This window comes from Hordeum vulgare, chromosome 1H, assembly GCF_904849725.1.
Source record: "Hordeum vulgare subsp. vulgare chromosome 1H, MorexV3_pseudomolecules_assembly, whole genome shotgun sequence".
In the NCBI taxonomy this organism is placed as follows: Eukaryota; Viridiplantae; Streptophyta; class Magnoliopsida; order Poales; family Poaceae; genus Hordeum; species Hordeum vulgare.
The window spans coordinates 52,818,803-52,835,128 of NC_058518.1; the positions used below are offsets into that span (position 1 = coordinate 52,818,803).

Sequence of the window (16,326 nt, forward strand, 5' to 3'; positions counted from 1 at the left end):
GGGTATGAGAAATCCTGCTATAGATGCTCTTAGGTTGAGGTCAGATTCTTAACATTTCGGAAAGAAAAGTATAGAAAAAAAGTAAAAGGAAAAAAATTAAACAGCGTTGTAGGGCCCGGCCCAGGGGCGCTGCAGGCGGGCGAGGGCTTCCGAGTTCCGACACTCATGGCCGCGCGTATCATCCACGGTCCACCCCGCCGCTTCGCTGTCTCTCGCTCAGAGTACTCGCTCTCGAGCACACCACAAAAAAAAAAAGAGTTCAGAATGGCGAAGGGACAGGAAAACCCTAGCGCTGGCCGCCGGCGTCTCCACCCCGCTGCAGGTAATGTGGAGGGACGCGTGAGACGACGGTGGCCGGCGGCTCCGTCACCTTGCGCTCTTCATCGATCCACGCACCATGTGAGAAATCTCATGACAGACATCAGGCACAGGTGTAGTAATTTGGTCAGTAACTCGAACCAGAACATGAATAGATTGCAGCTATTTACCTCTTGGTATTTGCCAAACATAGAGTTTCAACCTTATATATTCCTCTGTTCCTAAATACTTGTTGTTGGGGAGAACTAGACTAGTTCTCTCCAACAACAAATATTATGGTACAGAGGGAGTACATGCTTATCTCCTTCTCCATTGCCAGGGAGATGTCAAAATAGACACCTCACAGCTTATATGTGGGTGAGTTCAGACTGAATATATAGGGAATGGATGAACACATGATTCAGTTGTTGCGTCGGCGTAAATACCTGTATGCTCTCTGAACACATGATTCCCCGTCAGAATTGAAGAGATTTTGGGCAGAGTTGCAGCGAAATTATATCTGACACTGTTTGTCCCGCTTCTTTTCAGGTTATATCTGTCTGCTTCTAAGAAGACATGGGTAGGCCGGTAAGCTAAAAAGCCATTAGCAGCAGGCTTCGTTTTGTTCAATATGGTCCAAAAAACATATACTCCGTATTTATTACTCATTTGCTTAGGTTTGGTTATCTTTGTCTCAAGTGAGACAGGAACATTGATATATTAGCTTCTGTCGTTTCTTGAGGTTATATAACAATGTAGATCGCAGTGTCCATGGTTCTCAACCTTGTTGCTCATGTGTATACCCGTGCTCACGGTTCACAAATTTATAACCCTGTGTTGATAGCTGCCCATTGAGCATAGATACACTGGCGTGTGCAGGCTTAATTATTTTCATAGCTCCACCAATAGGCATTCAATTTTCAAATACAAAAAGGATGTTTTGTTTGTGTGCTGAGTTTGGGATTTCTTTGTCCCCTTTTATAAATAGTTTAAATACTTATAAATATTTCAATACCTGCTTGCGAGCTACCCAAGTAGTCAAGTGCAGTAACTTTAAGATGCCACAGTTGGGCAGTGTTATCATATTAAGACCAACACAATAGTGATGGATCATGAGTTTAATTCCTGGAAATAACTAATAATAATCGCAAAAGCGCGAGTCCTGGTTGGTGGGAATCAAACCTGGTCATCGACCGAGAGAGACCCACGGCTAGGCCATACTACCATTGGCGAGTGCATTTTGTTTCATAGTGTTTAAGAAATATGCTTTGGTGAATGGTGATCGGTAATGAAGGACCACGGGCCTGGAGGTATACCCTTATTTCATAAACAAAACGAAAAGGCATGAGCCTATAGTAGAACATCAAAAACTTTAGGTCATCTAAACAGAACAAAAAATATTAGTCTTAAAAATGTACAAGCATCAGTCTACAAAAAAGTAAAAGCGTCAGCCCATTTAATAAGAAGTATACTAAAGCACTACCAGGGCTAGCACACAAGTAAAGCATAAGCATCAACTTGCTCTCAACACAAGAAAGGAATAGATCATAAGGGCTCTGCTACATATTTATGCACACGTACTGCTTTTGTTCTTCATGTCCATCATGAATAAAAGCCTGTTTCCACCACCACCTACTTATGTTCCTTCCAAGCTTGTTAATTATCTGATACAAGGTTGAATTAAGCAGCCACGCTTTATTGTGTCAATGGAAGGTTGGTGTGCTTCTGTGTCCTTTCCTCTTTTTTGTCTTTAATGTTACCAGTAGCTTCTACCTTTTTTTTGTACCATACTGGGAGCATATATAATTTGTTACAATTTTATTCGTTTCATGTTAGGTTTGGAATCATTTGCATAAGTTACATGGGTAGTCGGATCAGGAACTTTGACTTAATCATACTGGGTTCAGGACATATTAATGCATAGGGTGCCAGTGCCATACCAATTTTCATCACAGTCGATGATATTTGCCATTTTTTGACCTCACTGCCTTGATAATAGTGGTTGGTCCTTTTCATTAGCTACATCATTTGAGTTACATTTCTGAGGCCGTTTACATCTACAGAGGTAACAAATGGAAATTTGTAGCCAACACGTACATGCCTTGGTAGATAATAAGATATGCTGTTTTAGTCTTAGCCGTTGTTCTGATTTGCAGATATCTGGTGCTTTGGTTTTGTTTAGACAATTCCTTGCCAAGCAACATTATTGACTGCTGACCGTTATTTTGTGGTGGATATTTTGATCTTACTGACGTCTTTTTACGAGATAATTACTTAACTATATTAATAGTACCAATGAGCGGCTACTTCCTATCCGACAGGGAACCTATCCTTGATATTTTTGTAGTTGGTCATGATCCAGTTAAGTTGCTAGGTTTAAGTTAGATGGTGGTTCTGACTTTTGAGGCATGTTCTTGCTCTTGGTTTATCATTTTTGGTAAGATGGATCTGCTAGAGTGTCTTTTTTTTTTCTGTTAATACAAAAATGGAGCAGGATTTCACTAAGTACAGAAGAAAGAAAAGAAGAAGGAACGAGTAATTTGATTCTGATCGTCTTCTCCAATGCAGTTTTCATTCGTCAGGTGCTGAACACAGGAGCAGACAATCTCATGGATCCGGCGTTTAGGGAAGTGACGGAAAAAGGAAATATAATTAGCCTACAAGAGCTCGTCGCTGCCCAACCCAACATAATTTACTCGACGACAAAGGCTGAGAAAAATACAGCACTTCACATCGCGGCGTCAGAAGGACACACTTTGTTTGTCCACCATTTGCTCCTCCATGCAGGCATGAATATGGAGCTCATGATCAGTCAAAACAATGATGGCGATACGCCACTGCAGCTGGCGGTGAGAGCTGGCCATCTAGAAGTGGTCAAGCACCTGATACAATACTCAGGGTGGGCAAGGAAAATCAATGCCAACTTAAAGGTGCTCAACTCACTAGCAATATGCATTCTATTTGAGTTAAGTACATTTTATTTTGCAAACCAGAGGGACAGTTTGCCTCATTCTGTTAATTAAGCTGAAAAAAGTGCACAACTAGTTTGAGAACATTTATGCAAAAATCAAGATTAGAAAATACACCCACAATCTAGCTATGCTAGGCCTAGGCTCCTCACCAGCAGACATATCTACGAGAGTACAAGAAAAAAAAGCACTGCTGAGAACTTTGGAAAAAAGAAACCACGCACAAACGTCATCATCATCACCATGCAACTTGGTAACTGACTTCTTGCTGAAACCACCGATGCACTGATGAACACAACCATTGCACCACACATGCCAGTGTTTTTGGCAAACAACACATGCTAGTTTTAGACATCGTACCGGCCATCGAAAGCACCGAGCAACCCTAGTTGGGATGGAGAGTTCGCCGCAGCAACAACGGCTGCTCTTGCTAGAGGTAGAAGACGCAAGCATCCAGTCAATACTAACCTGCCTTCCTTTTGGCATGGCAGCCGGGCGGAATAACATGAGGCGACATTGAGGGCCAGGATGGTCAGCAGACGCTAGAGCTCCGGATGGCTGCCTTTCAACCAGAAGAACCATCAACAGCACAACGGAGGCTGAATCAACCATCAAGACCAAGACCTCTCTGAAGAGAGGCTAGCATCGGAGGCGACGCTGATGGTGAGCTTGGAGATGAGCAGTTGTACGCGCCCCGTAGCCCTTGCCGGAAGCTCGGATATGAGGAGGAAGGACACCATCCTAACAAGCCCAGACGAGATCTAACTTCGTTACCCCCTCCGCGATCTCGATGACAGGGAAGGAGTGCGTAGATCGCCGCCTCCACACTCCTTGGTGCCACCACGAGCTTAGTTAAGGTGTTTTCACCAGATGCATTACCCCCCCTTTGCCTCCATCATGGAGGATGAGCGGAGGATAACACCGACGACCATCAAGCACTGCTTGCAAATGTAGTGGATAGCAACCAATGACATAACGCTAGTCACAGCCAAGGTAGCCACAACACAAACCCTACTATATGCGGGCGATGGCCGAGCTCCTTCCTCCCCTAATCTGAGTGGCGGAGTCGCTAGAGGAGGAAGAGAGGGGAGTCGTGTAGCCCTTACTGACACCATGGGAGAAGAAGAGAGAAAGAAGGGGGCAACAATCAGAAGTAATGCCATCCCTCTACCGTGTTCGTGTGATGTAGCTTTGACTTCACCATGCAAAGTTCATCACCACAACCACTGCCATTGCCCTCGCGTTGGCCTCTCATGACCCTGCCACGCCCTTATATATCCTTCCCACCTAATCCTATAGGCCATTGCTCTCTGTGCCCCTTGCCCTCATATCCCCTGACCACATAGTCGGAGTGCATGCATGTAGGGCCACATCGCCAGCCAAAATACAGGGGCAACACCCCATTGTTACCATCGCCCGAACGAACATCGCCGGAAGGCCTGAAATAAATCCAGTAAAATGCGACGACCAGTCCGAACATCGTCGGAAGGCGTGAAATAAATTCAGTAAAATGCGATCACCAGTCCCAAGTCTAGGACTTGAACCCTGTTCCACCACAAGGAACCTAACCATCTGAGCTACGCTCAGTCTGCAAACAGGTTGATTACTTGTAGACATAGTACATTTATTCAAACTTTGTACCAAAACATAAAGCATTCTGGATATAGACACGGAGTTCATTGACACACCACCATTTAATCTACTACTGAACCAAGCTTAATCATGTGTTCAGTACAATTTGTCCTTTGAATTTAAGTGTTTCCATCGTATACAGATGTGATGGAAGCATATACACAATTAATCAACATATTCAAATCACTATTGAATGAAGCATAATCTTTCAATTGGAATATTTCTGATAGGAGCAACTTGTATCCCGACGGGGCCATAGGCTAGTATATATACATGTACATGTGCAGGAAATATGCAGAAAGCCCCTTATACAGTGGGGTAAATATATAGTACTCTAACACGCCCCCTCAAACTCAGGGTGGATGAACAACACCGAGTTTGAAGAGATAGAAGCCATGTCGTGCTCTAGTCTGGGCCTTCGTAAAGAAATACGCCAACTGTAACTCGGAAGACACATACTGAAGAGCAATAACCTGATCCTGCACACAAGCACGCACATAGAAAGCATCAACACCAATATACTTGGTAAGCTCATGCTTCACAGGGTCGCGCGCAATGCTAATAGCACCTGTACTATCAGACAAGAGCATGGTACGGGTAGTTACAGAAACACCAAAGTCCTGAAGCAACCACCGTAACCAAGTCACCTCCGCTGTCAAAAGAGCCATAGCTCGCAACTCAGCCTCCGCACTCGAACGTGAAACTGCAATTTGCTTCTTCGTCTTCCAAGCAATGAGAGAACCACCAAGAAAAACACAATAAGCAGATAGTGAACGATGATCTGAGGGATCACTAGCCCACGTAGCATCCGAATAGGCCTGAAGTTGTAAGGAACCGGAGCGAGGAAAAAACAGGCGGTGAGAGATCGTGCCCCGAAGATATCGAAGAACACGAAGGAGGTGACTATAGTGAACCGAAGTGGGAGCGAAGACAAACTGACTCAGAATATGAACCGGATAGGAGATATCCGGGCGAGTGACAGCTAGATAGACAAGACTGCCAACAAGATGACGATAACACGTCGGATCAGGCAAGGGTTCACCATCGGTATCACGGAGGTGAACATTGAGCTCCATGGGAGTCCCAACAGTGCGCTCATCAGTAAGAGCTGCACGAGCAAGAAGATCTTGGATATACTTTTCCTGGGAAATAGAAAAGCCATCGGTGGTAGAAGAGACCTCAATCCCAAGAAAGTAGCGAAGAGGGCCGAGATCAGACATAAGAAACTGTTCATTAAGACGAGCCTTCACAAAGGCAATATACTCGGGGTCGTCGCTAGTGATAATCATGTCATCAACGTATAGAAGAAGAAGAGTTCGACCACGAGCAGAAAAGTGGACAAATAGCGCTGGATCGTGAGCACTCGTTGTAAAACCAGCGACAGTCACCACAGAGGAAAAACGCTCAAACCAGGCACGAGGGGCTTGCTTAAGGCCATATAGAGAGCGACGAAGACGACATACCATGCCACCTGGAACAGAATACCCAGGTGGGGGCTGCATGTAGACCTCCTCACGCAACTCACCATTAAGAAAGGCATTCTTAACATCAAGCTGAGACACAGACCAGTGGCGAACAAAGGCCACAACAAGAAGGGTACGACTAATGGTCATATGGGCGACAGGAGCAAAAGTCTCATCGTAATCACGACCATGCTCCTCCTGAAAACCACAAGCCACAAGATGAGCCTTATAACGCTCAAGAGAACCATCAGAGCGAGTCTTAATCTTGTAGACCCACTTATAAGTGATGGGACGAACACGTGGAGGAAGAGAAACAGGATCCCATGTACCGGTGCGCTCAAGAGCAGCAAGCTCCTCTGCCATCGCAAACTGCCATTTGGGATGAACAACAGCTTGACGATAAGAAGTTGGCTCAAGAACAGCAGCACCGGCTGTTGGAAAACCAAGGCGATCAACAGGTGGAAGCGGACGAGGACGCAAGCCATAAGTAGGCTGAGATGAGGAGGACGACACATCAGTAGACACGTGCACATTACATAGACGACGAGTATAATACCGAGGAAAAGATGGAAGAATACGAGGAGGAATCTCTGAGGTAGACTCGGGGAGGGAGATGAAGATGTCATTGGAGATGAAGGTGCAGAATCCGAGGACACGCGGGGTGAGGAAACGTGGGAGATAGTGATGGCGGATCGGTGGGAGAAGTAGACATAGCAGGACGGATAGACAAGGGCTCAACTAGAGTGATAGGTCTGTCGGGAAAAGTGAGGAAATAGATATCCTCCACTAAAAAAGTCGAGGAAGATGGATGCGGGTAGAATGGACGAGACTCACCAAAAGTCAATCCCAAGAAATACGCATCCGACCACCGATAGGATCCCAACAATGATAGCCCTTATGCTCGTCACTATAGCCTAAGAAAACACACTCAACGGACTGAGTAGTTAGTTTGGTGCGTTCACGAGGGGCAAGAAGAACATAGCAAACACAACCAAACAAGCGAAGCGCTGAATAATCAGGAAAACGATCAAAGAGACGCTCGAAAGGAACACCACCCTGGAGAGCAGCTGATGTCTGAAGGTTGATGAGATAGGTGGAGGTGAAGATAGCCTCGGCCCAAATATGAGGTGGAAGAGAGGCGACAATCATCAACGCACGAGCCGTCTCAAGAAGGTGTCGATGCTTTCACTTAGCAACGCCATTCTGAGCATGAGCACCAGGACAAGAGAACCGAGGAAGAGTCCCCTGCTCAGCAAGAACACCACGCAACATCTTGGAAATATACTTGCGAGCGGAGTCAGGATGGAACACACGAATAGGCGAAGAGAACTGAGTGTGAACCATGGCAACAAAATGCTTATAGATGGAAAGAACCTCACTGCGAGAAGTCATAAAATAAAGCCAAGTGTAACGAGAAAAATCATCTATGAAAATAATGTAGTATCGATGGCCCCCTTTCGAAGCGAAGGAGCCGAACCCCATACATCAGAATGGACTAAATCAAAAGGACGGTGAGACACTGACTCACTAGTAGGATAAGGTAACTGAATCTGTTTTCCAAGTCTACAACCCTGACACTCTAAAGAGATATCTCCTGAGACAGACCCCAGAAGACCTCGACGAACTAATGACGACAAACGAGACCCACAAAGATGACCAAGTCGATGATGCCACTGCTGGAAGGAGCCGGTAGCTGAAGCAACAAAAGTAGATGGATTGGCGATAGTGGTGGCAGCGGAAGGAACATGAAGCCAGTCTAACTCCCAAAGACCCTGAGAGTCATGACGGCGAGGGCCAGCCCCAACCAAAGTGTGCGTGCGACGATCCTGAACAGAACAAGAGTCAACATCAAGTATGACGCGGCAACCAGAATCAGTAAGTCGACCAACAGAAAACAGATTCATGGCAAGTCGAGGAACATGAGCGACATCAGGAATAGAATAAGGAGCGGTAAGATTGCCTCGACTAGCAACAGAAAGAGGAGTACCATCAGAAGTGAGGACATGAGCAGGAAAATCAAGCGATCTGAGAGAGGACAAACTAGAAGAATGTGAAGACATATGAAAATAAGCTCCGGAGTCCAGAACCCATGGGGATGTACATGACTGTGTAGAGGGTGGTTGCTCAGTGCCGGAAGCATCAGTCACAGAACCTGCAGTACCCAGCGAGGAAGAACCTGAAGCAGCAAGCAGACGCTTAAGTCTCAGAATATCCTGCTTAGTCAAGGCGGTGGCTGAAGATGTCGAAGTCGAAGTCCCTGAAGATGTGGTCCGCGCCTTACGCATGTGTCGCTTCTTGTGGTAGCACCGAGACTCGACATGACCATCCTGGTTGCAGTAGCCACAATGAGGACGAGAGCGGCCCTGCCCACTAGGTGGAGTGGGCAAGAGCGGCGGAGCACTGGAGCGAGAAGGAGTCGGTGCAACAGATGGCATAGCAGGAACTCAAGCAACAAGCACAGAGGGAACCTCAAGTAAACTAGCACCACACAAGCGAGTCTCCTCAACACGAATCTCAGATAACGCCTCCATGAAAGAAATACAACCACGAGCAAACAACTGAGCGCGTCGGGGCTCAAACTCCTTACGGAGCCGAGACAAGAACTCGTAGACACGATGAAACTCCAAGTCAGCCCACACAGCCTGGCAACACTGACAAGTACGACAACCAGCAGTGCGAAGAGAATCAAGCTGGCGTCAGATAGCAGAACTCTGTGCGTAGAAATCATCAACAGTGGAGTCATCCTGCTGAAGAGCATGCTCCTGACGGACCACAGACAGATATAAGGCATCACCAGAGGGCTGATAGCATTGACGAAGACGAGTCCACATCTCAAATACAGTAGGCAGGCCTAGGAACTCAGAGGCAAATTGTGGTAGAACACTAGCAGTAAGAACGGCTGCGGAACGAGCATCATCGTCAAGCAACTGAGTGTAGGCAGACAAAGCATCATAATAAGTGGGAATAGCCTCCTCATAAGTCAAAACAATTAGGAAGTATTAGTATTGGTCTTGGAGTCCTATTAGTCTATGTTTACTTTCCTTTGCACCTAAAGTCTTGTGTAATATGTATATGCCCCTTGGGCCTTCAATAAAGACAAGTTGCTTTCCTAACATGGTATCAGAGTTTAGGTTATATTTTTTGGGCGCCGCAACTCGCCCTCCCGATCCAATCTCGCGCGTCGCCGATGCTTTTCTTGCTGGCTGCCGCTGTCTTTCTCCCTCCTCTGTGCGCTGCCAACTCCCAGCCGCGTTGACTGGTGAACACCATATCCAGGCGCTCGTATCTCTTCAGATCGGGCCTTGCAGCCACCACCGGCTCACATCCAATCCATATGGATGGGGCCTCTGTTGTCCTTTGGTTCAGATCAGGCCGCGTCCTCGTCTCCAGATCATCCTCCAGAGATCGGACCGACTTGGTCAATACCGTCGCGCCGGATCCCATCGTCCTCCGTCCAGACGAGCGCCTCTTCAAATCGCGCCGCACACATCCGTCGGCGCCTAGTGCTTGTGCCCACCGCTGTTTCGGCCCAGCGTCTCTCTGGCTGCTGCCCACATGCGATTCTTGCTGCACCTACTGCTCGTTGTTGTTCTAGCTGGGCCTAATTACGTGGTGCCGCTAGCTATGCTTCCTCCTTTTACGTGGTGTTGTTTCCTGCTGCTACTCCACGACACCACCACCCTCGCGATCCGCCTCGCGCGTGGGCGCGTGACTGCTCGCCCATCTGCTTCGGCTTGGTCAGCCGTTCTTGCTGCTACGTGGTGCTGCTCCTGCTGCTACATAGTGCTCCTATTGACCACTGCTGCCTCTGCTCCACATGTGCTGCTTGCTGCTGCATGCTACCTTGTCGTGGCGTGTACTGCTTAGCTCCCGATTGCATGCTCTGCTCGCGCACGTCCATCTGGCGTGCTACTGCTATTCCCGTCGCCATGATATTATTTTTTCTCTTCCGCTTCCATCATCCCTAATCTAGTGTGTTTTCTAGTTTTCTTTGTTTCCCGATGCGTCCATCAAATCCGTTGATATTGTGTTTCTCACGTCATGCGAGTCCACCATACCTTTGTCCGTCGGCCTTTCTCTGGTCCTGATCCTTTCTATACAACTTTTGTGGCCTACTTGCCCTTGTTGTTTTCTATAGGATTCTCTGGACTCTTTTTGCATTGTCGATCTAAGTCCATCGTGCCTTAACTCCGAACTTCTTTCGCTGTCGGTTGTCGTGGACTATGATTTTCTACGCGATGCTTTATTCTCTTGATGTGCCATCTTCTTTTGACAACCTATCTTCTCTTGATACTTATGTTTTATCTTCAAGTGATGTGGTGTCTTCCTTTGATGTGCCATCTCTTTGTTATCCCTTTGGATTGACTCAGACAAGTTTTGAAGACTCTTCATGCTACGACGACACTCTCAAGACACGGATTTGGATCATCATTTTTTTAGTATTACACTTCTTCAAATGCAATGGTACTGCATACGCTTTGCATTTGAGGGGGGGGGGGGGGGGGGGTGTTAGGAAGTATTAGTATTGGTCTAGGAGTCCTATTAGTCTATGTTTACTTCCCTTGTACCTCAAGTCTTGTGTAATATATATATTCCCCTTGGGCCTCCAATAAAGATAAGTTGCTTTCCTAACAAAAACCTGCTCTTCATAAGCATGAACGGCAGCGTCATCAGGAAGCTTAGCCGCATCCTTTGCAGCCTGATTAGCATCTGCAGCAAGAACCAATGGCGTCGGCGGTATAGGTGTCGCAAGAGGAACCGGACGCGGCGGACAGGGTACCTCTCCAGAAAGAACACCCCAAAGACGAATGCCACGCATATGAATGCACATAAATCCAACAAACTCGGTGTAGTTAGTACCATCAAAGATCACCGGACAACGAGGAACTGCAACATAGCCGGACGCTGTAGACATAGTGACCTTTTTCTTTGGTCAACAGAAAGCAGACAAAACACCGAACTGCTAACGCACAGGCTGACGCGTCCAGCAGAAGCAGTCCAACAGCACGGGCAGCACCAGGTGGATCGAGCGCACCAGCGGCTAGCAGAAGCAGTCAAAATACTAGGAAACTACCACTAGCGGGCGGATCGGGGGTCGGGCAGCAGAAGCAGATCGAGCTTGGCGGCCGGCTGCTCGATCAGGAGACCCACGCGGGCACAACTATCCAGAGGAGGCCAGATCGATCCGAAGTAGAGCAGCAATTCCAGACGGGAGATTTCTAGCAACGCGGGCGCAGATGGACGGGAGATTTCTGGCGACGCGGGTGCAGACGGACGGGAGCGACGCCAGGCGGTGCAGACGACTTAGAGCAGTCCAGGCGATGCGGACGGACAACCCGCGACAGATGTTGGTGAGGCGCGGGGTAGACAGAGACGGCTGGATCAAGGACCAGCAGGAGATCAAGACGGTGAGGTGGGGGCGCCCGAGAGCAGCGCCGTCGAAAAGAAAAAGCAGCGGCTGCGGTGGAGGGAAGATTGGATCGAGGGCACGAGTTGCATGTGTGAAAAAAAACCCTAGGGCTCTAATACCATGATAGGAATATTCAACTTGTATTCCCATGGGGCCATAGGCCAATATATATACATGTACATGTGCAGGAAATATGCAGAAAGCCCCTTATACAATGGCGTAAATATATAGTACTCTAACACTTTCCTTTTGGATTAATTTTTCTTGATATAAGTAGGTAATGTACTACGTGTGTGCAGGAGCCTGCCATAATGGTAAACACAAAAGGGAATACACCATTGCATGATGCACTGTTTCACCGTCAGTTCAAAATTGCAATAAAACTTTTGGAGGGCAACCCAAGATGCGCACAAGCATTGAACACGGAGATCACGAACCAGGTGTTGACAGGCTCTGTCTCAACAATTCGCACCTGTATGATTGCTCTGGTGCACCGGATTGTGTTGGATGATAACATAGGTAAGCATATTTGTAAATATGCATCTGTTCCCAGTTAATATTGTTTGTTTTACCCAGAAATTAAAAATTAAACCCCAATTCATATAAAATTGCCATATTTCGCACTTGCCACTTGAGCATGGATGACAAAATCATAGAGATTCTCAAATAGACAAATACCAACAAGTTGGCTTTCGTTTTCGTCATTAATTCACATAGTATGTGTTTCTATGTCTCTTACCGTTAAAACCATCCCTGTCCGGTCTTTCTTCCTACGATGTCCATAAAGCTTATCAAATAATAACTACAATAGCTTTACATGATGAAAAAGTTATAGATGGTACATAAAAACAAAACTACACAAGAGCAAGTATAATAACGTGACATAAGCGGGCTATAAGTATTGCACATGAAATTATGATGAGGTGGAGGAGAGAGAAGATGAGAGAGAAGAGGAGTGGGTTATAGATTTGTAGCCAGCCGCAGCACGGGCTCCAACAAACTTTGTGAGAATGAGGTGGGCTAGGCATTAATGACACAGTATTTATCTATGGATAACAATTAAGGGTGGGCTATCAGATTGACTATCGATGATGTGGCAATGAGATAGACCCAGCAGCTAGCTCTATTATTAACCATGATCTAAAAGAGTCGAAAAGCGGATGGGGGCACGATCCCCATATGGTGGTTCCTTCCCCAAGACCTTAGCTTCCTTGTTGGTGATGGCCGCAGTGGTGGACAATGGCCTCAATATTTCAAGGTCCAAGCTGCACTTCTTTTTGGTTTCTTTTGTTTGTTTTCTGTAAGCACTTTGTATCATCCGTTTCTGGCTATTAATTTAAAGCCGGGCCTAATGCTTTTGATCTAAGAAAACAAAACTGCATACACTTCTTGTTCAAAAGTATCGTTGAAACCAATACTTTTTTGCATCTTTTCATTACATAATTTTATAATCTTGCTTAGATGCATGTCAAATGTTGATGTGAAAATTTCCAGACTGTTTTCTGCGGCCATCCAACGATTAATCTTTCTGGGAAATAAAGTTGGACACTCTTAAGGTTTCCTGTTATCACCAAGTAACCAATTTTTTTGAAGTTTATTTTGGATATGGTTTTTCTGGTGTCCATTGTTTAGTGAAAATTCAGATATTTTTTTTGATACCACGCCATGAGGCGTGCTTCCTTTACCACCAGGGCAAGAATGTATCTGTGATGTGGTAGCACTTTTGAATTACTTTATTCTTACATTTGAAATCTTATTTATGCAATCTGGCTAGGTTCAGCAATAATCCCTTAACCGGGATCACCGAATTGCTGTTACTAGCAGTTTGTCTGATTATTGTTTTTTTTTTGGTTTTCATTTCTGTTCCCATAGAAGCTCTTTCTTTTGAATGAATGTGTTACTATCTGATGTTCTCCTACAACTTTTTCTAATCAAAGATGATGGAATGCTAGACAAATTAATGAGTGAGTATAATTTATTGAAGAAATAATTGTTCTCCTGTAGACTTCCAAATTTAATAATAGAAGTTTGTGCATCCACGTACCACATTTTACCTATTTCTTGTAGCTTTGGTACAAAAATTACTAGTTAATTCACTACCATTAACTGTTATATATAGTGGTAATCTGCGCCCATCATATACTATCTACTTAATTCAGGACATATTTCTAATCAGGGACTTTGGAGATCTTACTGAACAATATTTTGGGGCTTGTGGAGTTAACAGACTCATCAGGGAACAATGCCCTGCACTATGCCACGTCGAACAACAGGGTTAGCATGGTATCCATGTTGCTCAACAAGAACCCCGCTCTGGCATGCAAGAAGAACACTAAGGAGCATACCCCTCTCCACATTGTTGCCAAGTATGGCTTCACAGAGTCTGCCAATGAGCTCTTGAAGCAGTGTCCTGATGCCATTAAGGTGGTGGATTTAGATGGGAGAAACGCTTTGCACATCGCAATCGTCAACAAAAAGCTGAGCATACTCAAGTTTCTTCTCAAGTATAAGCTGCCAAAGGAGATCTTGAACAAACAGGATAATGATGGCAACACACTGCTGCATCATGCTGCTAGGCTTCAACAGGGGCCGTCAATACTGTGGTTACTCAATGATCCGAGAATCAACTCATTCATGATTAACAAAGAAGGACATACTGCATGGGCCTACCAGGTGAATTGAATAACCCCGCTCTGTAATTCCTACAAAAGAATTTGTACTCCTAGGGACTGGTTGTCCTATAGTGATGCCATGCAAAATCATTTAACTATCTATTGTATAAAATTATTTATGGAGGTCTCAGTGTCTCATGCCTTCTTACAGTTATGGTTCCTTTCATCCTGATTCAGTATCCTAAAGGTTTCTGCCCCTTCACCAAGTTTTATTACCATTCGTTGTTCTCACATTCTGGTCTGTATCTATCACTTATTGAAATGAATTATCGGATTAAAATCATCTTCTCCATTGCAGATCCCAATAGAAATCATGGACCAAGCATTGAGTAATGCAATAGACAGAGAGGACATGCCAGGGCTGCTAATTTTTCTTGCTGAATGTCCTGAAGGGGTTTATTCAGTGACACCCATAAGACACACGACCCTCCACCTCGCAGCATCAAAAGGAAATGATTGGTTTGTTCATCATGTGCTTCTCTATACGAACCGGAATGTGGGGTTCATCATCAGTAAGAATATTAATGGGGATACACCATTGCACCTGGCGGTGAGAGCAGGCCATGTGAAAGTGGTAGATCATTTGATACGCTACCTGGCATGGGCCAGGGAAATCGAGCCCAACTTAAAGTTAAAGGTTTTTATCATACCAACATGCATCCTATTATAATTTCAGTGGTACAACTTATAGTTGCTAATATTTCCACTTGTGTACACAATAATGTTTGTTGTTAGTAGATTATTAAGCAGTGGTAGGGCTGGCAATGCCAATGGCAACTTAGTCATTTTTTACCTGAATGGCGACGTAGTGAGTGAGTGTGAGCGTGAAATAGTGGCGGATCGGGAGTTGGGACAAGTGAGTGTGTGCACGTGCACAGGCTGGGTATTGGATGGGTTGCTTTCCATTTATCGTGTTGGATTGGCAGCACAATGTTGCGCCAGCGGTTTGTATTCGTCCACAATTAGAGGCAGCATATCAAAAGCACAAATTATTTGAGATGCTAGAAACCAAAAGAAATACAACTCAACTCTTTGCTAGCACCTTTTCAAAAAAGTCTTTGCTAGCCAGATACATTGCTGACAAATGGCAATCAGATTTTAGTTACTGGGAATCAGTACTTGTATTCCACTTCTATTTGCAGGAGCCTCTGATAATGCAGGGCAGGGAAGGGAACACGCTGCTGCATGAGGCAGTGATACATGGTTGGCATGATCTGGTGGTCAGCCTGCTAGATCATGGCAAGGAGGTTACATGGACGGCTACTGAAGAATTCATCAAGGAGTACCACGAGTATGCTGGGGATGTTGTCAGTACACATGATGTACTCCTTGTCATTAGTAATGATGACGGGGACACACCGTTGCACCTTGCAGTTAAGTCTGGCAATTCCGTCCTTGTCAATATGCTTATCGGACGTACTAAAGTGATGAACCTGGAACTTACGCCACAATATGCAAAGGTACTTACTCTGATATTTGGTGAGATTTTATACACCATGTAAATAATTTTTTCTAGAACCTTACTACCTTCGACCATGGCTGCGTGACTGCGTCCCAAAAACAACCTCAAACTATGAAACACTTCAATTCACAACCTAAAGTAAAAAAAAGAAGACTACAACCATTCCATTTTGGACCGATGATGCTATCACAACAGCTAGCATGTCATCACAAACTAAAATATCATTGTGTTAAGTATTTTCTTTTGGGTTTAACAATTGTTCATGTGAGTGGGTCCTACATCACTGGAGAGGAGTCTTTCTATCCCTCAGTTTTGTCAGAAACTAGTGGGGAATGAGGTAGTATCTAGTGCCTACCGATACAAGATTGGACCACTACAAAGTCATAAAGTTTACATAATAAAGTGACAATATCAGAAATTC

General features: G+C 45.3%; 1 protein-coding gene across 6 annotated transcripts in view; it reads left to right on the forward strand.

Moving 5' to 3' along the window:
* Positions 1-201: 201 nt before the first annotated feature.
* Positions 202-16,326, forward strand: part of LOC123419616 (ankyrin-1-like) — a 34,496-nt gene continuing 18,371 nt past the window's right edge. The window contains exons 1-8 of one of the 6 annotated variants that reach the window (XM_045107244.1): positions 202-444; positions 638-745; positions 847-885; positions 2,866-3,227; positions 12,071-12,290; positions 13,948-14,444; positions 14,742-15,080; positions 15,586-15,903. In XM_045107244.1, coding sequence (XP_044963179.1) covers positions 2,907-3,227; positions 12,071-12,290; positions 13,948-14,444; positions 14,742-15,080; positions 15,586-15,903 — 1,695 coding nt within the window. In that variant the 5' untranslated portion in view covers positions 202-444; positions 638-745; positions 847-885; positions 2,866-2,906. Of the gene's footprint in view, positions 746-846; positions 886-1,745; positions 2,011-2,865; positions 3,228-12,070; positions 12,291-13,947; positions 14,445-14,741; positions 15,081-15,585; positions 15,904-16,326 lie in introns of those variants that run through there. The other 5 variants (XM_045107267.1, XM_045107232.1, XM_045107289.1 and 2 more) reach the window with 5 other exon arrangements.